This window comes from Elephantulus edwardii, unplaced genomic scaffold, assembly GCF_000299155.1.
Source record: "Elephantulus edwardii isolate Elephantulus edwardi_28Jun2011 unplaced genomic scaffold, EleEdw1.0 scaffold00007, whole genome shotgun sequence".
Classification (NCBI taxonomy): Eukaryota; Metazoa; Chordata; class Mammalia; order Macroscelidea; family Macroscelididae; genus Elephantulus; species Elephantulus edwardii.
In genome coordinates, this window is record NW_006399757.1 from 20,747,301 (window position 1) to 20,772,405 (window position 25,105).

Here is a 25,105-nt window from a genome sequence, read left to right on the forward strand (position 1 = left end):
GGCCTAGTGGCAAGAAGAGGCACTGCAATCCCAAAAGCACATGGTTTGAGGTAATCAGCTGCTCCACAAGAGAGGGCAGGGCATTCTCTTCTCATGCGATTAACTACCTCTGAAAACCTGCCAGAGGGTCAGCTATGGGTCGGTTCTGACTGTACAGTACGCAACAACAGTTCCATTTAAACATGCACAAACTATAATGATGTTTTGCAGACCAAAAATCTACTTAATAGGAAATGTTAGGCCTCCTCTCCTGCCTTATGTGTTTATTTACATGAAAAATGGGGATAATGCTGAGAAACTCTGCCAACAAAGAAATTATACCAGGCACAGGATTAATATAAGAAAGCTGGTCACAGTGGGTGTTTACTATCTTCTGCGCCATAGCTGCTTCTGGGAAAACTCCAGTTCATTTTGAAAGCTTTTCTTTACCTGGAGATTGGGGTTCTTGTGGTTTCATAGCATGTTAACTCAAAGGCTGGGGGGCTCTGGCAGGTCAAATCTACTAGTATCTCCATGGGGAAAATATGGACAGTCTTTCCCCAATTTAATTTACAGCCTCAGAAATTCAATAGACATTAGCTATGAGTTGGAACCAACATAATAACTGTCAGTGAGTTTATCTGTACCACTTGTACAATATAATTCTTATAATAAGCATATGGCTTAAAATCAAGGAAAATAAAAGTAAATATTTAAAAAGAGAATTTGGTTTTCCCCCCTCTCACGCCACTACAAAAATAAACAAAAATGGCCTCACATTTACATTGGAAACATTCACAAAACATTTGTTGTTGCCATTGTTGTTATAAAATACACTTAATTTTTTTTTAGGTTGTATTTCCACCAGGAGAAAAAATTGTTTTCAAAAATGTAAAACTAAGTGTGATTTTTCTAAGATTGTCCCTTTCTCAAATACACACATGCACACACATGTACCATTTTCTTCCTATCCTCCCTGTCTCTCAAAATATGCATCTTCCTCTCTATACTTCCTCAGAAGTCGTGAATGCAGTTGCTCTCAAGGCTTCTAAAGAATTTACTAGGATTAAAGCTCCAGTTAATTCACGCCACTGCTTGGTCACAGGATTTTTCATTCTGTCCAAAGCGGATTGAAGGTCTTGTAACACGTCTTTGTGGCTATTTCCGTAGTGAGCACCCCAAGTATATAGAAAATCATAGGCCGGTTTCCACATCATCTGTACAGAATACAAACCAAATCAAACAAAATCATTATTATAGAATAAGTATAAGAATCCAAGCGGGGAGGGATTCATCATGGGGCTGTCCAGTTTGATGGGTAGGGGGGGGAGGGAAATTGCAAGAATCTGCTCTGGAAAGCAATGTATTCAAATTTCATAAATAAACTAGTAAAATAATTCTAGTAATTTTAAAAAAACCCCAAATGAAACATTAAACTGCTGTAACATAGAAGCAGAACACAGAGGAAAATAATTTTTTTATGTCTTTAATTTTTTTTTTTAAATAGGATACCAATTATTCAAGGATTTAATACTACAGGAAAGATATTTTAGTAGTTATGTGTTACCTATTATTCCCTTGTATTTCTAAAACTAGATCATCAAGAATAATGATTCTAAATGGTGCTTTTTTCCTCCCTGGATCCACCATCTCTGCATTGCTCACTGTCATGATGTGAATGTAAAATCCATTGCTCAGTAGCATCTCATTACCACAATTGTTACAGTGATAAACAGTCTCACTCTCTAACAGGCCTTTAAAGTTAGAGTAATAACTCTTTTAATGTTAAATGTATCTATGAAGATTTTTATGCCTACCATATATTATGACAAGATGTTACACAGTATATTCAACAGTTAAAGTCAGTTAAGAAGTACTGTAAACATAGTATAATCATAGTGGGCTGAGTAGCTTCACAATCAAGTCAAAATGAAAGCAAAAATCAATTATCTAATGAATGATATATTTAATGGCCAAAGGAAAGCTCACCATTCAACACTTCTTCATTATTCTTTCCCTAAGCACTGAACCGTATCAATGACATCACTGTTTCCATAGAAATAAATGTACGTCAAAAGAGAACTTCACATATAAGCTGTATGGGATGGTAACCATGGAAACTAGGCTCAATGAGAATAAAACCAAAGACAGACCAAATAAGACAAATTGTGGAATACGTACACACACACACACACAGAGAATTCAAAATGATTTTTCTTTGTGAAAATAACAAAAAGAACTATGTGCTTATAATTAGAATATAAACTTTATTACTTTCTACTTATCTGAGATCACAAAGCTAATTCAGTTGTGATTCTATCACTTTCCAATAATACAGCCTCTCGTAGAAATATTATGCAGAGTTGCCCTCTTAAAATAGGGACTCCATTAACAGTAATATCGTGGGAAATAACCACTTAGGATATAATTTTTACCTATCTCTGATAAACCCATGTACTCTAAAATTGAAGCCAAATAAAAAATAATAAAAGACCTATACCAGTAGTTTTATTATGTAGATGGCTGCATAAAAGGCTAAGCATCAATCTCAAAAAAAGAATTTAAGCTTTTTTCCTCAATTAGCATTTGAGGGGAGCTATGAATATCCTCACCTCTCCACAAAGCTCAGTTCTTCAAAACAGAGAATGGAAGAAAATAAAGCTGTACCATATCACAATGTCATTTTTCAGCAACAAAAATAAATACCTCTGGGCTTTGTATATGTATGTTACCCTCACCAGTTGATCAATTACAATTTTCTCTTCAATTACTGACAGAATTTGATTCTAAGTCTTTTCTATAAACTTACAGTAACATCAAATCTTGCAACGCTCCAGCCACCACTCTCCAGCACCAAGAGAAGAGTTAAGTCACATTGTTGGAGCTACTGTGGCTGATTAAATTCCTGCTTGTTACTGTACAAGTGCAAAGAATCACAAGATCAGTAGATTAAACTTTAGTGAGTAAACCCTAAATGTCTGTAAAAGCAGTCCAGTCTGTATTCTATGTTGCATTTACTTAAAAAGTTCTGATATACAACTAGACGGCAAACTATTTTCAATTTTCGTCAAATACTGTCTAAGATAACGGTGTTTCCAGCTAGCAGCTCCTACAACTTTGTCCCAAGTCCCTTACTGAGTCTGAAAAAAAAGATGTGTTTGAAGATATTTGATGATAAACAGTAGTGGTAAAACTAGTTCAATACCAAGGTGATGTTGTTGTTGTTATGTGCCGTCGAGTCGCTTGCGACTCATAGCGACCCTATGTACAACAGCCCTAAACTCCGCTCTGTCCTGTGCGAATCGCACTGTCTCTGACAGTGCGATTATCCCAGTCACTGAAAAAACAAAACAAGCAAACCAAAACCAAAAGCAACCCACCTGACTCTCAAGTCAATCCTGACTCATAGTGATGCTCCACTGGGGTTCCCAGGGTGGTAATAAGTAGCTACTGCCCAACTCTCTCCTGCAAGGCTGCTAGTAGACTAAACACAGGTGGCCTTTAAACACAGGTGGTCTTTCGGCTGTCAGTGCAACAAAATGCCATCATAGAGACTATGGATCCAGACAGAGCTCCTTGAGGCCATAATAGATTAGAAAATATCATCATTGGAAAACAAACTTCTCATAAGAATCACAAAATGATCATTTCTATGTTAATTCATTATGGTGCACATTCAAGACATTTTTATATAATCCTGATCCAAAGAAAGAAAACACAGAAGAAAATTTCAAATGCTCAAGGACTGCAGACTTCTTAGAAATAGAATGGATGAAACCTTGAGATTACTGCCCTGAGATATAATCTTTAAAATTCAAACCAGAAGTATCCTCTAAATTCTTAAGATGGAATTTAACTAGGAAAACACGTCTGCTTTGAGCACGATGCTCTTTGAAGAACTGTATATGTGAGATCAACTAATATACAGAAGCTAAAAGGATTAGATAGAAATCTTACACAGTAACAACGTATGTGGCTGAGAAAGGAACAACTCAGAAAAAGAAACTGAGAATGGTTGCACAATCTAAAGAATATAATCAGGGTCACTGAATTGTACATGTGGAAACCTCTGAATTGGTATGTATTTTTGTGAATATTTACAATGACAGAACAAATAAAATAATACTCATAAGTATTTCCAGAACAGGATGCTGTCTCTGTAGCCCCCCCTGACTCTCTTGGGTATGAAAGTTTTGCATGACTTATCTCACTGCAGTAGGGTGTATTGCTATGTATAGAAAAGCCCAGAGGCACACTCAATCAAGAAGCAGCTGCTGGGTGCAAAAAATACACCCTAGTGATGCAGAAATTGACAACTGCAGATTCAGGAGCAGTCCTATGATGCATCTACCCACATCCTTATGCAGAGGGTCAACTAATTCCTCTCATTTGCCAATTTCTCCTGCTGGCAAAGCATTAAGACCAGCTTTGAATTCAGAGAAATGTGCATGTTCAGAATTCTAATCAAATCTTTTGAAGTTGTAAAGAAATTTTTGAGAATTCCCTAGTGTTATGGCACTAAATTTATTTGGGATTCCCTAAAGTCGAAATTTTTCCTGGCTAGGAATAAATATAAGAGTTTTGGGGTTAAAACGCCAAGACAGTGGTGACTTTTAATAAAGCATGGACATCTTTTGTTTGCATCTTATTTGTATTCTTCTGAAGCAAACTAAAGCTGGATATTTCTTATGTGCAAAACTTTATCTGATATATATATATATATATATGACATTATTAGTGTTTGTTAGCACAGATAATAGAAGGAAAACTCTTGTGACTTTAAATAGGAAAAACATTCAGAATTAATTAGTTATCAATTAATTATTTCATTTATCAGACTATATTTTATTGAATACTTACCACTGAAAGAAATACTCTTTATAGCAAGGAATAAATTGATGGACACAGCATGGCTTTTTGTTTTTAGATTGCATGGAGTAGAAAAAGGGAGCCCAGATTATATAGTTCATACATACATAATTGTATTGCTAAGCTGCACCTCGTTGGTGGTTCAAATCTATCAGTGCTTCAGCAGGAGAAAGATAAGCAGTCTCCTCTTATGCAATTTACAATCTCAGACCTCAGTGGAGAATAAGCTATGAATTGATTCCGACTTGACATCAAGAAGTTATGGCACAGAAAAGAGACAAATATTTGTTGTATAAACACTGGCCCAGTTAATTAATAAGCAGCATTTGATAATTAATAATAGCTTAAAAAAGAAAAAAAATGGAAAGTTTATAACTTGTGAGCAGAAGGAAAGAGATTTGTATTGACTGTGGGACACTCTAGTACAATAAAAGTAATTTTGACATCTGAATGCTAGTTTAAATATGAGTCCAGTCAGATATTACATGAATCAATATATGTAAACTAATCAAGTTTGTTGATCTTCAAAATTTTTATCTATTAAACCACATGCCTATGTAAACTCTATGAACTTGGAGAAATGACTATAGTTATAGAAAGGCTTTAGGTCTTTTGTTCATAGGGTTGCTATAAGTTATCATCAACTCAGTGGCAATCAACAACAACAACCAACAAACAGAAAATAATCTCTAACTCTTGCTCCAAAAGCACCTATAAATAAAGTAACATATGGTTTGCATTTAATATTGATTAATAAGATATCCCCTGAGAATGTGAGAACTGAGGCACAAACTGAGATTTGTATACCAATGTTCATCACAAGAACATGGAAACAACCCAGATGTCCAACCTCAAATGAATGGATTGAGAAATTATGGTACAATCACACAATGGAATACTATGCAGCAAGCAGGAATAATAACTTTGTAAATCATTACCTAACTTGGGAGGGACTAGATAGCATAATGCTGAGTGAACTAACTCAGTCCCACAAGGATAACTATTGTATAAGACTGTTATTTTAGAATGAATATAAGGATCCAGGAGAGGTGGGAGAGCCTGGAAGCAGAGGGATGTGGATATACAGGGGGGAAAGGGGATTAATCATTGGGTTGTACAGTTTGATGGGTGAGGATGAGGTAAATTGAAATAATTTGTTCAAATTTGTATTAGAATTTTGTAAATAAACTAATGAAAAGGGAAAAAAAGTCAACTTGGGAAGGGGGAAGGGAAGGAGAGGAGGTAAAATGTACAAAAATGAATGAATGAAAATCTAACTTTTCTATAAACTTTTGTTAAAATGGCAATTAAAATAAAAATTTTATTAAAAAACAAACAAAAGGAGGAAAAAAAAGATGTGGAGTCAAGTGTTATTTTTTGCTTGGTGGTGGTGGTGACAGAGAAGACAAATAGTCTTGTGTCAGTCATGTATGTGCAGCAAAGGAGAAGTATTAGCAATAAAAGAAGGAGAAACTGGAGTGAGAAAAAGAAAAACAACAATGGCTCACATTGTAAAAGTCAAGGATCAATTTAATCCCCCCAAAAGATATCCTATATCAGCTTCACAGAGCCATGTCTATACAGATTGCCAACTTCATGTTCAGTGATATCACATTAGTAGTTTAAGCTCATTTATGCTAGGAATATTTGGGGACACACACACACACATCTACAAAAGTTATACTTCAGGACTTTCCTATCTTTTGAAGAGCTGGTTGGTAAATATTGACCAGCATTATCCCTGAGAGCATTGCTCTTGCTCTCACTCCATCCACAGTGGAGTAAATTGAAGACATGAATGAAATCTGAGACAAACCAGGGCTGGTAGGACAGCATTGCACTGTTAACTGAAAGGTCAGTGTTTCAAATCCACCAGCTGCTCTATGAGAGAAAGATGGGAACTCTACTCCAATAGAGAGAGTTACAGCCTCAGAAATCCAGTGGAAGTAGGCTGTTGGAATTGAGTTGTCTGGCAACCTTTTAGAAGTGAGTTTCAAGCCAGTGCGGTGTAAGGCAGGCCACAGGAATGGGCAGGCACTGAGGGAGTGAAAGATGAATAACAAACTAGACACATTTGGATTTGAATGTTAAAAGAAGTGAGATCTGAAACTAAGAAGAGAAGCAGGGAGAAAGGAAAGTTTTTTTTAAAGATATGAAAATATTTAGAGTGAAGAAGAGAGTCCAGTGTGAATCTTATCTAGGACAGATACAAAATTTAAAATTGTTAGAGATTAAAAAGGTAGCTATGCACAGTGCCCATGAAAACTACTAACTTCCTTTAGATAAACAATGCTAACAGAGTAAGGCAATGAGATTTGCCATGGATTTGGGGTGCTTAACTAAGGGTACTAGAGAAATGGACAAGGTATCTGTACAAATTTACAAACTGATGACAAATTTTACAGGCTGATATACAAAAACCCCAAAGGTACTGCTATCAATTCTTACTCCTAGTAACCACACAGGACCTCATAAAACTGCTCCAGAATATTTTCCTGGTTTTAATCTTTACAGGAATAGATTGTCAAATCATTCTCTACCAGAGAGGCTGTTAGATTTGAACTGCTGACCTCTCAGTTAGCAGGGGATCACTATATCACTATGGCAGCATGATTCTTCATATAGTGAGATACATATACTGATACTAAATTTCAGAAGCACTGTTTTCCCTTCATAAGCAAATTTCTTCTCTTTTTCTTTTTTAAGGAGCTCTGGTGGCCTAGTGTTAAGCTATACTGCAATCCCAAAGGCACATAATTTGAATCCATCAGCTGTTCTGCAGGCGAAAAATGGTCAGTCTCCTCCCATGCCATTAACTGCCTCTGAAAATCCACTGGCGGGTATTCTACGGGTCAGTTCCAACTCAATGGTACACAATAACAACAAGCAGCAAGTGTCTAGCAGGGTGAGGGAAAACTTGACTGTAAACCATGAGGCACCTGGTCGTCTGCTTTCAATTCTATTCGATAACATATGGGGTCACCATGAGGTAGAATAAACTCAATAGCAGAAACTCTCAGTTGTGTTATACATGAAATTTTACCTTTTAAAAGTGTGAAAAAAAGTCTAACCTTCCCTTGGGAGGTTTTATGTCCTTTGTGATATAGCATTATTTCCAGTCCTTTAAGACATTTTTTAGAATTCTTTTTAATTTATTATTTTTTGTATGTACCATCAAATTGAATCTGACTGGAACAGGAGGAGATTGCCCCTCCTTCTCCAGCAAAGCATCTGGTGGATTCAAACAGTGTACCTCTGGGATTGCAGTACTGCTTCTTGCCACTAGACCAAAAGAGTTCCCAATAGATTTTTATTATTTCAGTATTTCTAATTGTCTTTCTAGATTTCTTACTCGGCAAGTGAACATACACTATCAAAAGACACAAGAGGTAATTTGCATACATTGGTTAAAAATAAATTTGTTGAAAATATGTCCAAAAGTAAACACTAAGGCCACAAAGGCTTCTAAATATTATCATAAAATTAAAGAGAAAATGAAATCATTTTCTGTAGAAATGTCTGAAGAAATAAAAGAGGTAGAATAAACAGTTTTCATCTATGGAATGGCGTAAGTTGTCCAAAGCTAGAAATTAGTTGAGTTACCAAATTCTTTTCTAGGATCAAGTTACCTCTCTAGTCAGTGGTTTAAAAATAGTTCTTCTGCTCTTCCTCAGCACTGTGATTAAAGCAAGATATTGCAGAAGCTCCGACCATATGCTTTTGACCAGTCAAAAGGAAAACCTTCTCCTGAACGTTTACTTGTTGAATTTTTCTTAACCACTAAACAAATTCTATCAGCCTTCTCATCTCCATCGCAAATATTTGGTACACAGGCGTCACTTTAAAGCCCTGACTCCCAGCAGTATTGTAGACTCATTTCTTCAATAGGAAAAGTAAGAGGTTGGTAAAAGCACCTCGTTGTTTGCTCATTTCTCATCGGTGTACTTTGATCTCTTTAACTATAAAGGGCAATAGCAACAAATGTTTAATCTATCAAATTGAACAGCTTTCTAAAGGCCCAGCATTTTTGTTGAATAGTTCTTTTCTTGGTTAAAATGATAGAGAACAAGGTAAGGAAGCAAAGAAAAAGTAATAACTCTGGTGCCAAAAGAAATGAATAAAAATATCACTTTCTAAATTTAGAGTACTTATTCCCAGAAGCCAATGAGGCTCATTGGATAATGTACTAAGCAATGAAATTCAACATGCATAAAAGCAATTCAGATTTTAGCATAGTAATCTATGTCTTTTTTTAGTTCAAAATAGGAATAGCATAAAGAAAGCTATTTGTTTTAACTACCTTTGGGTAATTATATTTTGAAACATTAAAGGATTAATAATCCACCTACTCTCCTCAAAAAATATTACAAGAACAGCATTTCATTTTAATTACCGTCAGCTGAAGAATTATTGAGGCAAATTTGATTTATTAATTTTTATTACATGTGTTTTCTCTTTAGTTCATCCTTTGCAATAGTGTTGGGCCTTACATTGCCAGTAATTGGTAAGAACATACATAAATAATAGTTAAGATAAGGCCATTGCTATCTTCATAGGAAAAAGGAGGATGACACATCAGGGGTCAACTTCTCTTTGAAAGGAAATAGTGCTTAGACAAGTTGCAAGATTTTCCAGGAAAAGACTGTTTGGTTACAATCAGCTCTGTTTACTCTGAATATAAGCACTTAAAATTAAGAATAAACCAGTGGCAAAAAAGAGAATAAACCAGTGGCAAGTTTATTTGGAAAGGAAACATACCCCAAATAAGCAAAGAATTTCTAAAAAACAAGAATAAAGTGGGAGCCATAGACTCCCTGATCCCTACACAGTGGTAGAAATCAAAACAGCATGGTACTGGTCCAATGACAGACACATAGACCAAAAAACATAATTGAGAACACAGAAATGGATCTATTTATCTGTGGTAAATTGATATTCTACAAGGAAACAAATCTACCAGATAGGAAAAATGACAACCTCTTTAACAATGGTGCTGCAAAATTGGGCTACAACCTGCAATAAGATGACACAGAATGTACACATCTCACTATGCAAAAAATCAACTCAAGGTGGATCAGAGACCTAGGTGTAAAGCCCAAAACCATAAAGTTCATAAGAGACAGAGTAGGACCAAGCTTAGAAAACTTAGCTCATGGTATAAAAAGGCTGACAAATGGCACCCTGCTCTATCCTGAGCCAATTTCATAGTCTGACACATCTACCCTCCATTATACCATGAGTAGATGAGTCAATTCATCTTATCCAGGGTTTTCCTCTGTTGCACTGTCTCTCCACCTTTCCAAGCATGATCATCTTCTCCAAGGATTGGTCCCTCCTAGCAACATCCACAAATTATGTCAAATGGAGCTTCAAAATCCTTGCTTCCAAGGAGCAGCCTGGTTTCACCCTCTCCTGGATGGGCCTGTTTGTTTTCTTAGAAGTCCATAATATATTCAATACTCTTTTCCAGCACCATAACTCAAAGGCATTGATTCTTCTTCTATCATCCTTAGTCATTGGCCAAGCTCTCTGAGGCACAGCAAGAATTGAGAAGACCATGGCCTAGATCAGACTTGCCTTAATCTCTGAAATTATTGTTCTTCAGTAGTAGGTAATCAGCAATGCCAGGGCTGTTGCTTGAGTTTTTTGTTAAATAGCAGGAGTGGCATCCACTTCCTAAACAACATACCTCTGGAAACTCTATGAACTTTGATAAATGTTGATAGTTATAGAAAGATTTCAGGTCTTTTGTTCATAGGGTCACTGAATCATGCTCGACTCAATGGCAATCAACAACAACCATAATATCAGTCAACTATTCAGGAAAAAAAATCTAGGTCACCTAGCTGTCAGTTCACACTATTTTACTATCATGAAATAAACTTAATTCATTTTTAAGGCATTTTATTCTATTCTGCTTTCCTGTTTGATTGTGCTATATAATAACAAACTTAATAAAAAATATCCAAAATGTAAATCAAAGACTGTTGTCTATAAATCTAACAAAAAATGTAAATATTTGTCATAACATGATTACTATTTCTATGAGATTTTCAGTGTGATTTTGAGGTATATACCTTGGAATTAAAGCAAAGATTGTATAAACATATATATTACCTCAGAAATGGAAATGTGATGTCATCATTTTGTTCCATCATGTCAAAAATTAAATAACTTTTTGGATCTAAATATTTTAGAAATGAGTGCTTTGGAAATGAGACTACAGTTTAGTACCAAATGGACTATAATCCAAATACTATATCACCATACCACATCTTTAATAAAATCAATGAGAATTTGAGAATTTATTGTGTGTACTTTACTATTAGTAGGTGAATTTTCATGTATTTTTCCTTTTTTCTGAAACAATAAATATATGTCTTATTGCAAAAGAACAGGAAACTGTAACTTCAAGGATTAAGACTAGAACTGAATCAGAACCAGATATCTAAATGGGCAAGAAGATAGCCATTGAGCGTAACTGAGGATTTGTCATATGAGCCTGAAAAACCAAACAATCCAAGGACCTTTCCTTTGCCTTTCCACAAGAAATCCTTCCTCATAAAATTAGATGCTGGTAAGAAAAATGTGATCACATAAGATTTTCTATCAATTTTTTTCTAAGTATGATCAATTTCTAATAAGTTTGGCCTTGACATCATCTGATTGCTCCCTACCTTACACTCTTTAGTTTCCCTCGATCATATTACTCTATACCTCACTTATATCATCTCACATAATTCATAAAACTAGTAAAAAAAATGACGATTCAACTACTTGGTACATTAATGGTATACATCTGGGTGTAATGAATACTAAGGCGAAAGGCAAAAATAGTGCTGGCTGTTAGTTAAGGTTGTTTTTCTACTTGAATGGGCCATGACTCTCAGTGATTTGGCAATTACTCAGTGATATAATTTGGGAGTTATGTCATGAAGAACTTTGACAATTACTATATGTAATTTGGCAGTTGTGTTAGATGAATTGCACTGGGAAAATCTGCTATCAGGGACCTCTCCAGAGTACTGAAAAACAACGATGTCAGTCTAGAAACTAAAGTGTGCCTAATCCAGGCCATGGTTTTTTAAATTATTTGCTGTGCACCAAAGAGCTGAACAGTAGCTAAGGATGACAGAAGAAAATCAATGTCTTTGAATTGTGGTACTGGAGAAAAGTCTTGAACATACCATGGACCACCAAGAAAACAAATAGGTCTGTCTTGGAGAGGGTGAAATCAAGTTTCTCCTTGGAGGCTAGGATTTTGAAGCTCTGTCTCACATACTTTGAGCACGTGGCCAGGAGAGATCGGTCCTTGGAGAAGGACATCATTCTCAAAAGGGTGGAGGAACAGTGCGGGAGAGGAAAATCCCATATGAGACAGATTGATACAGTAACTGGGGCAATGGGGATTGGTGTGTCAGAATCAGTAAAATTGGCTCGAGTGAGGGCACAGGGTCACTATGGGTTGCAGGTGACTCGATGCACATAACAATAACAACAGTTGTGTTATGATGCTGACATCTTTCATTTTGTGATTTAAATCATGCTAAATATTTTCATTGTGCCTATTTTCAAATAATGACTTGATTTTTGGAACCTTGTCCTATCAGTAAGTGAAGTGTAGGCAGGTGTATTTGATTCCATTTTCCAAACAATGTTGGCCAATGGTCAAGTTTATCTCTTCCTCATCAAAGTAAAGGAGCCCTAGTGGCATAGGAAATAACATGATGGGTTGCTCATGGAAAACTTAGAGGTTTGAGTCCTGCAAGCACTTGAAAGGAAAAAAAATTAAAAATGTAGCAATCTCCTCCCATGACTTTTTAGTTATGCATATCCAAACAAATTGCTTAGCATCTCCATGTCTCAAGATTTTTTTTTTTCAATCCTAGAATAATGCCTGGTCTTGAGTAAGTGGCAGATAATTTTCTTAGACAAGAGAAAAAAATAGAAGACAGGCGTAGGAGAAAAAGATGAAAATGAAATAAAGTGAGCTTGGAATACACATAGGGAAATTTCTGGAGTGTGAGCTCTCTGAGGAAAGTGAGCTAACAGAATCAAAAGCAGCACGGAAACCAGCAGGACGTCTTATCTGCTTGTCTAAATTTCGGTTTACTCCTTCTCTGCTACCAACCCAGAATTAATGCCAGTATATTTTGAAGTGAACTATTTGACTTGTAAATTAATCTTATTTCATAATCATCTGCTTCCAAAGGTGCATAACTGTACAATTACTTCAGTATAAGGATGCAGACTAACCTTCTGGGTTTCATTAGTTTTAGGAGGGTAGGGGGAAGGTTCCAGTAGATTGTTTGGAACGGCTTTAGACCCAATATGCCATGGATCTTTCTTAAATATGCAATAGCATAAATAAAGACAGTGACAGTGTTAATCACAAGAAATTTGAACATAGCTCCTTGAAAGACACCCGAGGACCTTAATTTCTGCTTCTATTTATGAGCCTTAAGACATAGATTTTAATAAGTTGTAATTTGGATTATGTAAAAGTAAATAATGGAAAAGTAGGCTGTTGGCCTCCATTGAGATTTGGGAAAAGACAAACGATAAACAACCACAATTAGAGAGAAACCAGATGCTTAAAGAAATTGACAAAATAAATCATGCTTTGATCACCCTTTTAATAAACCCTTTAAAAACAAAAACAAAGCCTTATTGAAAAAAAATTAAAGTCCTGATTTTAATGAGTCAACTTTTTAATCTATGTGAATCAGAACAACAGAGCCCTAAGAACATGGTTCATTTTTCCTTCTTAAGCTCATTTAACATACATTTATGTTTGTTCTGAGTATCACCTATTTTTTTACGCTGGTTTCTTTTCTGTAGACTTCTCTTAAGGTTACCAGGAACTCTCATTTTCATCAAGTCAAACCAGCTCTTAACTTACTTTCCAATAGGTTTTCAGAAGCTGTGAAACACATGGGAGAAAACTGCCTACCTCCTCGACCATGGAGTTGCTAGTGGACTCAAACAGACAAAGAGGTGCGACCCCTGGCTCTGGTGGCATAGTACATGGTGAGTTTTACTGTGAACCTGAAGGCAGCTGGTTCATATCTACTAGTGTCTCTACAGGAGAGAGATAGTTGATCTCCTCCCATGTGATTTATAGACTTAGAAAACCCACTGGAAGAGCAGATAGGAGTTGACCCAAACTCGACAGCAAAACATTTGAAGTTTGTTTTCTGTTTATGGCATTAAATATAATCAATAAGGGAGAAATATTTCCTCTGTCTATGTCTAAGTCTATGTTTCTGGACAAAACATCTGTAAGAGAACCCTTGACTGGAGAGCCACTCTTCCAGGTTAAAGAAGCTGTCTGCTGAGATTCTACCTGACTTAACCTTACTAAAAACTCTTCATGGAAGATTGCTTTATCCTATTCTAACTGATGTGGTTCTTTCAAGTAAGAAAAAAGAAATTGGAAAAAATAGCATTATCCTTTATGGCCAAAAATGAATTAGGATTTGCTTCCTTTGACCAACTATTCATCTATTCAGAGAGCAGCTTTTCCTAATGGAAATACTTTTTTTAAAAAAAAAGGTCTACTTCCACTTGAGAGATAAGCAAAGAACATTTTATATATGGTCAACACTGGAATATATTTAAAGTCAACAAATGACTCACATTTCTTTCTATATGACAATCTAAAAAAAGTATTTAGCTCATGCTTAAAAGTAAGCATTTATTCTAATAACAATAAAACATTTGCTAGATAAATATTTACTTTGCATTAAGTCCTGTCAGTCTTTATCTGATATCTATACTTCTTATTATAGGCAAATTGTTTAAAAAAGTGACAATAATTCTATTACCCATTTTCATGTCCTTATAACTTTCATATTTTTCATCCTTCCTGTCACCAAGTAGCTTAATTATACTCTACTCCTTACTTTGTCTTCACTTCATCTCCTCCTTTGACAATTTACCTTTTTTATGTCATCTTATAGCCTAGACTTTAGCTAGCTAAAATGACAATTTTGTCAATTTATTTGATCTAAGGTGGTATTAGTATGCAACCTAATACTTATTATGTGCCATCCTATGTACAATAGCTCTGAAACCCTCCCTATCTGAGCCAGTCTTACTGTCTCCAACACAACTGTCCCCCTGACCCCAGTTTCTGTGTCATCTATCTCATTAAGGATCTTTCTCTCCTGAGCTGTCCCTCCACCCTTCTGGGCATGAGATCCTTTTTCAAGGACTGTTCCCTCCTTGTCATGTGCCCAAAGTATGTGTGACAGGGCTTCAAAACACTTGTCTCTAAGGAGAAGTTTGGTTTCATCCTATCCAGAATAGAACTTTTAGTTCTCTTGACAGTCTGTGGCACGTTCAATACTCTTCTCCAGCACAACTCAAAGGCATCAATTCTTCTGTTATCCTTGGTCACTGTCCAATTCTCTGATGCATAGCAAGCAATTGTGAAGACTATGGCCTGAATCAGGCACACCTTAGTCTCTAGACTGACATTGGTGCTCTTTAGCACTCTGGAGAGGCCCCTGACAGCAGATTTTCCCAGTGCAATTTATCTTTTGAAATGCTGACTGCTAGTCTCAAGAGCATTAATTGTTGAATCAAGCAAACGGAAATTGTTAACAACTTCAATCTTTTCTCTATCTATCACGATATTGCCAATTGGCTCATTGGTGAGAATCTTTTTTTTCTTGATTTTAAGCTTCAATCCATATTGAAGACTACAATCCCTGACCTTTCACATCAGACACTTGAGGTCCACCTCAGTGTCAGCTAACAAGGTTGTGTCATCTGCATAACACACTATAAACATAAATCTATCTTGATAGATGTTAGGATCTTTGAAGAGTGGTATATGTTTATCTCAGTTAACATTGATTGCTTAATCGGAATAATGACTTTACTGATTGGATCCTTCTCCAAGAATTACAAGTATGCTGTACACGTTACATTTCCTTCATTTGCTACGTGCTTTTCCACTACCAAACTAGACAAGGGAAAAAAAAATCTTACCTCAACAGCAAGATCTCCAGATTTACCTCGATGAGGAATTTCATATGCCTCTATTTGCTGCTTTGTGAGTCTTACTAATTTTTCAGCTAATTCTCTCCAGCCTTTCCCAAGTTTGACAGCAGAAGTTAGAATAGCTGCTTCTTGGATGAGATGTGTTACCAATGCTTGACAATCCATCTTCAGCAGGGCCTTCAATAAGAAGAATCAAAAAAGGAAAACGTAATTATTAAAGTAACTAGCAAGTCTTGGTTATCAAGTAAATCATTTAGATACATATTCTAAAAAGTGAAGTCCCTTTTAATGACTTTACTATCTGAATTTCATAAAACCCAAAAAGTCGGATTCAAATTTAGGAAACCCAACAAGCAAAGCCTGGCTAATATGGCCAGATCAGAATTAGGAGGAAATTCATTTTTCCTCAAAGTGGTCGGAACCACCTCAGCTATTATGGTGTGTTGGTCTGACACACTCACTTAAACCAAATTCATTTAACAAATGTGATACTTTTGTTTTTTAAAAATTAGTTTTCATACAAACATTCATATACAGTATTTTAGTAATATTGACTATAATTTATCAATGCCTTTTATCACCATATCTCATAAAATTCTTAATTTTTAATTGTAAACAGAAGAAGTTGAATAGACACATGCAGAGGTATCCTGAAGTGATAGTTAGCTGTAACTCATCAATCCAGGGAAGATTAGTCATTCCACAAAAGTTAATACCTTGCCTTGCTGAATGACTAGCTGTGAGATTTTTTGAAATAGTACATCGATGACATTAATCTAATGTTCATAAAAAAATATGACATAAAATATCCTAGGATCATGCCTATTACATAAAATGAGGTACTCATCCAACTTGGAACAAAGATATTAATTAATGTCTATGACTACAAAATTAAATTATTCCTATTCACAATCAATATAATGAGACTAAAGATACACCCCTTAGTATTCAATCTTGTATGGGAGGGAGAAGTGGTAATCTGCTACTGCAAAGAGCATAGCCTTGGGACCTTGGGAGCTTTATGAGACAGTTACACTCTGCCTTATAGAGTGCTGTGAGTCAGAATTGACTTAAGAGCAATGGAGTTTGGATTTGGAGTTTTAGACAATGCAAAATAAAAAAAATATCATTCTTTACTCCTTAATCAGGTATCTGAGTTTTTTCATTCACCAAGCATGAGTGTCTCCGTTTCCTGAATATGAGTTAACGGCACAAGATTATCTTTTTCTCTGTTTAAGTAAATATGCTTAATTGTTGTTGTTAAGTGCCATTGAGCCGTAGACAACTCGTAGTGACCCTATGAAAAAAAGACCTGAATACTTGTATAACTTTCGTCATTTCTCCATGTTCATAGGGTTTCTGGAGGCAAGCCATTTTGGAAGTGGATGCCACTCCTGCTTCCCAGCTTGTTTTAATCGGGGAGCTCCACTAAACACTGTCTGCTATGGGTAACCATTATCAGATTTGACACATCAGGGTCACAGCAACCATGAGTTACCTCTGTATAGCAAGTGGACAGATCAGTTCTATACCACTTAGAAGAATGTTTGACCAAAAACAGTTAAAACCAGGCCCAAGGGCAACAAATTAAAATCACTTACCTTTGCCTTGGTAGCATCACTTTCTATGTACTAGACCAACAGAGCACTCTCTATGCTGTTGTTGTTATTGTTGTTAAATGATGTCGAGTCATAGACAACTCATAAAATATGCTTAATAGCCTCTCTTTATTTAATCATTCCTAAAAACTTAGCCTGCCAATATTAAACAGAACAAATGACCAAGAAAGAAAACCATGGAGAAGTGAAATGTATGAAGAGTGTTGATTCTTCTAAAAAGCATACAATTAGGGCAAAGTATGTATAAAGGTTATATTTATACATTATTTATATTGATTCGTTATCACCCTAAAGGTTCTTGTGGTAAACTGTAAAGTGGATTTGCCTGTGTTTACTCAGAGTTCTTGTTTTAGAGAAAATAATTGTGCAAAAATTCATAGTTTATGGCTATCACAGGAATCCAGAATTAAGGTTACATAGTGGAGAGCATTTGGGGCGGGGTGAGGGGAAGGGGGCGTGCGGCGGGGGGATTGTATACCAATGAAGAAGTTTATCTTTTGCTTTTCAAAGAGAGGAATGAACTAGGGTTGGGGGTAGAGAAAAAAAGTGCAACAATGAATGAATGGAAATCGAAAATCTCTATAAATGTTCATTAAAATTAATAAAATAAATACGTGTTTTAAAATACAGCTCTACATGTATAAAAATTAGGCGATTCACAAAATCTCTTTTCACTAGTTAATAAAATGGATATAGTGATAGTACCAACCCACATAATTCCTATAATTATTATATATTGGTTGAATCAGATGCTAAGTTCATTTAGAGTATTACAAGTTGGTAAGAAACTGTGCTACAATTCTATAGGCACGTGGTTTGAATCCACCCACTGCTCTGTGGGAGAAGAATGTGATTTACTTTCTCTGACAATTTACTGGAGGTTCAGTTACACATCAGTTCTGACTTGACAACAAACAATAACATCATGTCAAATACTTAATGACATCCAGTGTCAGTGTCTAGAGAAGATTAAGAGATTTAGAACCAACAATCTTTCTCATTCCCTTCAATACCCTAAATAGAGTTTAAGAAAAATTATACTTACTGGGTGATTTCAAGAGTAGACCTCCATTTCCCACTCTTCATTGCATGCCATTCAGATAGTTACACCTAAATGCCTTCCATACAAGAGTCCTGAAACCTTCACTGAGTCACAAGATGACTTCTCCTGCCATTTTAGGAATTATTTCCTTGAATTGGTTCTCTCATCAGCACAATCTAGTTAGATCCTCACCATATCCTATTAATTAATATATCCCAACATCAACTAGATATGATCAAAATCAAGTTTACAACTATTTGGCCCAACAAGTTTTTTAGGATACTAAGAGAAACAAGGAAGTCATCTTATTTGCCAACTCCGTGTATGTACATGAGGAACTCTGCTGATTAGTCCGGGGAGAGAGATGCCCTGATCATCCAAAGGCAGTGCCTCCCTGACACTCACGTCCACCAGCAGATCCATGGAGGAAAGAGGGGAAATCTACTCTTTTATGATTTACAGTCTTGGAAACCCAATGGATGCTTAGCTATGAGGTGGTTCCAATTCTATGACAGCAGGTTTGAGTTTATAGGTACATGTTGGTAGTTTAGAGGTAAGAAGTTGCATTGTCAACCCAAAGACACAACGTTCAAACCCAAGAGCTGCTCTTTGAGAAAAATATGGGTAATTTCCTTCCATGCAATTACTATTAATTATATACTTTAAAATCATAAATGTCTTTTCATAGATGGTTATTTGCATGAAACATCATAATAAAGCTCTTTACATAACAACTTAATCTGAAAACTCACTGGAGGATCAGCTATGACTTGGTTCCAACATGATAATACACAACAAAAACAACAAATACAACTGTGAGAAATAAAGAGATAGTGAAAAATATTTGTAGCTTCTAGCAGGTAAGATTCAGTGTCCAGTGACTCTGTCCAGAATCAAGAGACTGCAAGTATTAACTTTAAAAGCATAAATGTCTTTTTATAAATGTTTATTTGCTTAAAACACTACAATACAGTTCTTCACATAAAAACTGGATCTTGAGGCTTTGAACACTTAACATTGGTTGTCCAGTTGATCTTGACTCATATTGACCCTACTGGACAGACAAGAACTACCTCATCGAGTCTCCCAGGCTGTAATCTTCTCAGAGTACATCACTAGGTCTTTCTCCTGTGGAACCACTACTGGGTTTGAAACACCTATCCTTGTTTAGTGGTCCAGTGCTCAATCACTTCATCACCAGGGCATCTTCAGTATATCCTAGAATATCACTGTATTAGTGCATAAGTGTATTATATACTTATTTCCTAATTATACCCACTATCATTAATTTCACAGGCTGAATTCTTATTCATCATTTTCTCCCTTCTTTTTGTCCATTAATGAAAACTTTCCTATTCCATAGGAATAGAAAGATGGAAAAAGCTCTTCTTGAACAATCGTTGTTGTTGTTATGTGCCTCTGAGTCAACTATGACTCCTAATGACTCTATGAACAAGGACTCTGAACCTTGCCAGTCTCAGACTCCGACACACTTGCCCCCATTACCACAGTCACTGTATCAATCCATCTCGTCCAACGTCTTCCTTTCCTTCGTTGACCCTCCACCCTTCCAAGCATATCTTTCTCCAAAGAATTTGTGTCAGCAAGACATATGGAGCCTGCTTTATGGACTCTCAAAGTCTTCAAATGCCCCGTCTGGTACTAATTGTGCAAAAATCTTAAGACTCAATTTTCTTTATGTGTAAAGTAACATACTAGTTGTACTTTACTCAGATTTTTAATAATGTCTAAATGAGATAGTATTAATAGAGTGCCTACAACATTGCGAAGCAAAAACACACATACATTTGAAAATGTTAGCTTTCATTATTATTTCTACATTTACATATTACCAGCTTTTAACAAATACATCCTTGAGAGATTTGCTTTTTTGGGTTTTTGTTTGTCTGTTGTTGGTTTTTTGTTTTGTTTTTTTACTCCAGTGAGACTGGCACAGGACACAGCAGAGTTCAGGGCTGTTGCACATAGGGTGATAGGGTGGCTGTTTCTTACAGGTCACTGGACAGCACAAAACAACAATTAATACTAAATTTCTACTTTAAATTTGAAACTACCCTTTACCCTTTTTTTTTTTTTTTTTAGAAATCTCCTGGGAGCTTAACATTGTGGTAAAAACTTGTTGAAAAAAAAATGCCATTAAAATGCATGAAGATTAAGATGAAAATTAGGGATAACATGTCCAGAGTGTCTAATGCATTGCATACATAAGAAAAATTGTAAATTATTATGTTAAAGGATACTGGCAATATTTTTTAATACCACTTAAATTAACCTTAAAGTAATGGTCAAGTTGATTTTTTTTTTCCCGTTTGTTGCTATTTGTCTGCTATGTTATTGGAACTGTCTAAATATTTGTCAAAGGAAGGGATTTCTTAACTATTATGTCCTGCAGTAACAGAATCATTAATCTTCCTTCAAAGGATTCTCAAGGGGTATTTTCAGAAGAAAAAAAAAAACCCAAGTCTCATAAACAAGAAATCAATTATGTGATCTAGTAGGGAAAGTTCTATATTTGCTTTAGAGTAGTTCTAATTTATCTGAGGCTGTTTTTAATTTTTCATCCATATTTGCATATGTTTAGATATATACACTGTTAAGGTAATAAAGGTAACTAATTCTTTACAATAAATAAATCACTGTGATCAAGCAATACTTACCACAACAAGTTCATAAAGAAACTTCCTTGTGTTTTTATCTGAATGGCAATCTTCCTTTAACTTCTTTATGACATAAGAAACTTTTTCTGATTCTTTCTTCACTTGTATGTGATCAAAACCATCCTGTGTCAGATGTGAATAACCCAGGACATCAGCTAAAACTTTCCAGTCATAAACTTTTTCTGATACCAAAGTCAATACAACTGAGTAGATATAAGTCAGTTTTTTAGATGGTAGACTTATTTGTTCAAGAAGATTCCTAGTTGTGAATAAACTATCTGTCGAAGACATCACTTGTTCTTTTGAAATCACTTTGACATTTTTACAGTGCACAAGTCCAACTTTACCTCTGAGCACACTCACATACCATTCCTTCACTTTGGATTGTCCAATGGCTTTTACTTTACTTTCTCCAAGAAGAGCTATTGTGTCTCCTTTGAAATATTCCAGTAAGTAGTCAATCTTGTTTTGCCGTAACACTGTCTTTAGGGTTACCCCATACTTGGTAAAGTTCAAGTTCTTTTCTTGAAATGTGGGGTATTTAACAGTCATTGTGGGCATTAAAGGAGGTAACTTTGATTCTTTCTCCACCTGCAAATGGCCTGGCAAACTGGAGAGCCTTTTTAGGTTTGGAGCTGGTTCAGGTGTAGTGATAGAAAATTGTGCAATTGGTCTACCGTTGGACACCTCCACCTGAACATTAAAAGTGAACAAGTGCATTTCTTTAAGGTCAACTAAAGAAAACAAAAATTGCTGATGGACTACTTCACCAGTCTGCAACTCTTTCTGCTTAATCTCTTTCCTCTCTTCTCCTGCCTTTACTACAAAATTAGGATCACATGAGAAAACACAAATACTTAAATCTTGTGGTTGGTCAAGTAAAAATGAATGCTTCCCCCAGAGGTGGAATACAACTGAAGAAGTGTTTTTCCTACCCCTCTTAATGTCAGAAATTGTAAGCTTTTCAGGCATATAACTGTGTCCACAAATTGTGACAACAGTAGTAAAACTGGGATGGACATATTTGGGCCCATAAATTCCAACTGAGGTAGTTTTGTGAATATAATCCCAAATAGTGGCAGTTGGTGATGGCATAATTTTTGTTTGTGCAGCGACCACAAAATACATCACCTGACTCAAGTCTATTAGCTTAACTTGGATGGTATCTTTGTAAATGTAGCAGTTGTTCAACACTTTGAAAGGCCCTCCTCGGTCCAGGCTGTGTAAACACACCATTTCTGTCATGACTTGGCTGAAAGGATCCTTTTTCACGTTGGCCCCAATTTTCATCTCCAGCAAAATGGATTCCATTGTGTTAAAGTTGCTTAACATGATTTCCAATAGTGGACTTACTGTGCATGAAAGATTATGGTTAAGCATTTGTGGAGGATCAAGAAAAGCTCTCAGAGATATCTCCTGGAATTCCCCCACAGCAACATGACCTTGGGGCACGTGAACTGTGATGTCTGATTCAGGTATTTGTACAGATCCTCCCTGATGATTTAACTTACAAACAATGATGGTCTCTGCAATTTGTGTTTGGGCCCATCCAGGACTCTGATTGATTGTATTCAAATCCAGGCAAGACCTGGCCAGGTGGCGTTGACTCAACCATGCCATTTTGTAAGCTTCTCTATCATTTTGAAGCCATTCTAAATCTTGCACCAGAATCTGGTCAGAGTTTTGTGTATTCTGATGGGCATGTGTTTTGTCCTCTAGGAAGTCCAAAAGTTCTGAAACACTTTTAGATCTTGCAGATGTCCTTGAGGAAGACTGCATCAGCAGTTGATGAACATCAAGTTCGTCACCAGAAGAATCAAGAGAGTTTTCAGTTTCTACTTCTCTAAAAAAAAGAAAGGGGTCTTCTTTCAAGATGGAAGTGTTACTGCTCTTCTTATTATTTTGTAGCTGAGCTATATCATCCAAAAATGGGTTGGAAGCTGATAGTTCATTCCAGAATGGATTTTTAGCTTTGGAAAAGTTGCCATGAAGGTTAAAAGCATCTGGCCAATTGAGAAGCAAGCTTGGATCTTGACGTTCTTGTTATTTAAACAAAAAACAAAGTAAAACAAAGATGAAGCAGTATTCTTAGATATACCCAAGCCTAATTTTTATCACAGATTAAAATATCTAGACTTATTAAAAACATTTTAAAAATTACTTTTTATCTAATAGTCTTCAAAGCTAATGTTCAAATTTGTATATTGTGAAGATAGAGAAACTACACTATCAAATTATTGTAAACATATGTAATGTTATATTAATCTTAAACTATCATGACTTAAAAACTGAATACATAGAAGTTCCCTGATTGAGATAATAATAAAGAGAAGAGTGTACTGTGGGGGGGAGGGGTGGGCAGGGAGAAAAGTGCAACAATGAATGAATGGAAATCCAAAGTCTCTGTAAATGTTCATTAAAAAGAATAAAAATATGATATAAAAAAAGAATGAAGAAGTCTAGCATGGGCTTATACATTTCTTAGTTTCATTTTTGCAAACTACACTTTTAAGTAAACAGAATTCAATGATATAGATTCCCAACATTGATTAATTGATCTCATCACATCTGTATCACTGATATGATATTTTTCTATATAATATCAAACGTAAAAAATAACAAATTGAGTTATTATGCACTTATTATTGTATGATAAGTGTGCATTGATAAACACTAACGTTAATAGTATGAACATGAAAAACAGATCATCATTTGTTTACTATTTCAAAGAATCTATTGCATTTTGGGAGTCTTGCAATGGAAAAGAACTCTCACTGGTAAGAAATTTTTTTCAGAAATGCCCTCTATTAAAAAATATTCATGTTTATATAATAAAGATTGCTAAATACTTTATAATGTATGGCATCTTTGACTATATTTAGTGCAATTAATGCATGATCATTGCTCAGCAAATATTGGAAATAATTCTTTGAACTTTGAAAAGTTGATACTGTTTAGAAAAAAATAAAAGCCTAAGTGGTCAATGACTTAAAGAAAGAATTGTTCTTTGTTGAACTTTTGTTGTTGTTCAATGCATGTACAACCATAATTTTTATTGAAGTGTGTTTTAAGCAGTATGTATTAAAAATTAGATGATGTACTTACTTTGAACAATAATAACTCTCTTATTTCCTTTACAAATGTCTTTAAAAGTTAGCTTTACTTACTATGAGTATCAGTAATACTCATATACTCTATAAAGATTTCTTAGCATGTTCCAACCACCAGACATCTAGTTTACCCCAGATCACACATTTACAGTAATAAAATTACTACATACATCACTAATAAGCTAATGAATTATTATTTCTTATAATATTTTTTTATCCCATTGGCTATGCTATTTTATTTTGCACATTTCTACAATATATATTTCTATATTTGGGTTGGGATTTTAGAATTCTTTCAATATTAGTACATTTTTCAGAGAGAGATCTGCAATAGTTACTAGTATTGGATTTGATTTTCTGGCATAAAAAAAATGTTAAGTTGTAAGTTTCTGTACCTGTAAGATGGCAATTTTTTAAGGGTTTCTGGTCTTCCATGTCAATCAGATTTCCTTCAGATCTACTTCGTAAAATTCCTTCTGGCAAAAAATGGGCTCTTTCACAAGTTGTCATTTTTCCACCTGCAAAGTAAGTAGACGTGCATTTCCATAAGCTTGTATCTTTAGGTTATTAGAGGAAACAACTCAAAATTGCATGTACAAATGTGCTACTTAAGTTTACCTAGCCACAAGAAGTTGCTAGTCTAGATAGCCTTAATATGTATTAATATACTATTAAAAATCACTCCTGTCATAAATGCATAATAAAGTAGTGAAAATCTTAATAGCCACACAGTCTTCCTCAAACTTAAGCTCCCATTACCATATGCTAAAATCGTTCCAGCTTAGCTAAGCTTTATTT

At 35.4% G+C, this 25,105-nt stretch overlaps 1 protein-coding gene across 1 annotated transcript; it reads right to left on the minus strand.

Moving 5' to 3' along the window:
• Positions 1-983: 983 nt before the first annotated feature.
• MACC1 (metastasis associated in colon cancer 1) lies at positions 984-24,766 on the minus strand. The gene is made up of 4 exons (XM_006880283.1): positions 24,703-24,766; positions 21,198-23,236; positions 15,847-16,035; positions 984-1,196 (listed from the first exon to the last, which is right to left on the minus strand). Exons 1-4 carry the CDS (start codon positions 24,740-24,742, stop codon positions 984-986), a joined length of 2,481 nt encoding a protein of 826 aa, XP_006880345.1. The 5' UTR covers positions 24,743-24,766.
• Positions 24,767-25,105: the final 339 nt, after the last annotated feature.

Excerpts from the sequence above, each read along its gene's own strand:
- MACC1 (XM_006880283.1), bottom strand. The coding sequence starts at position 24,742 with ATGGAAGACCAGAAACCCTTAAAAAATTGCCATCTTACAG. Across the intron at positions 23,237-24,702 it reads AAAAAATTGCCATCTTACAG|AACGTCAAGATCCAAGCTTG; the intron begins GTACAGAAACTT and ends TTAAATAACAAG. Across the intron at positions 1,197-15,846 it reads CTGGAGATCTTGCTGTTGAG|ATGATGTGGAAACCGGCCTA; the intron begins GTAAGATTTTTT and ends TATTCTGTACAG.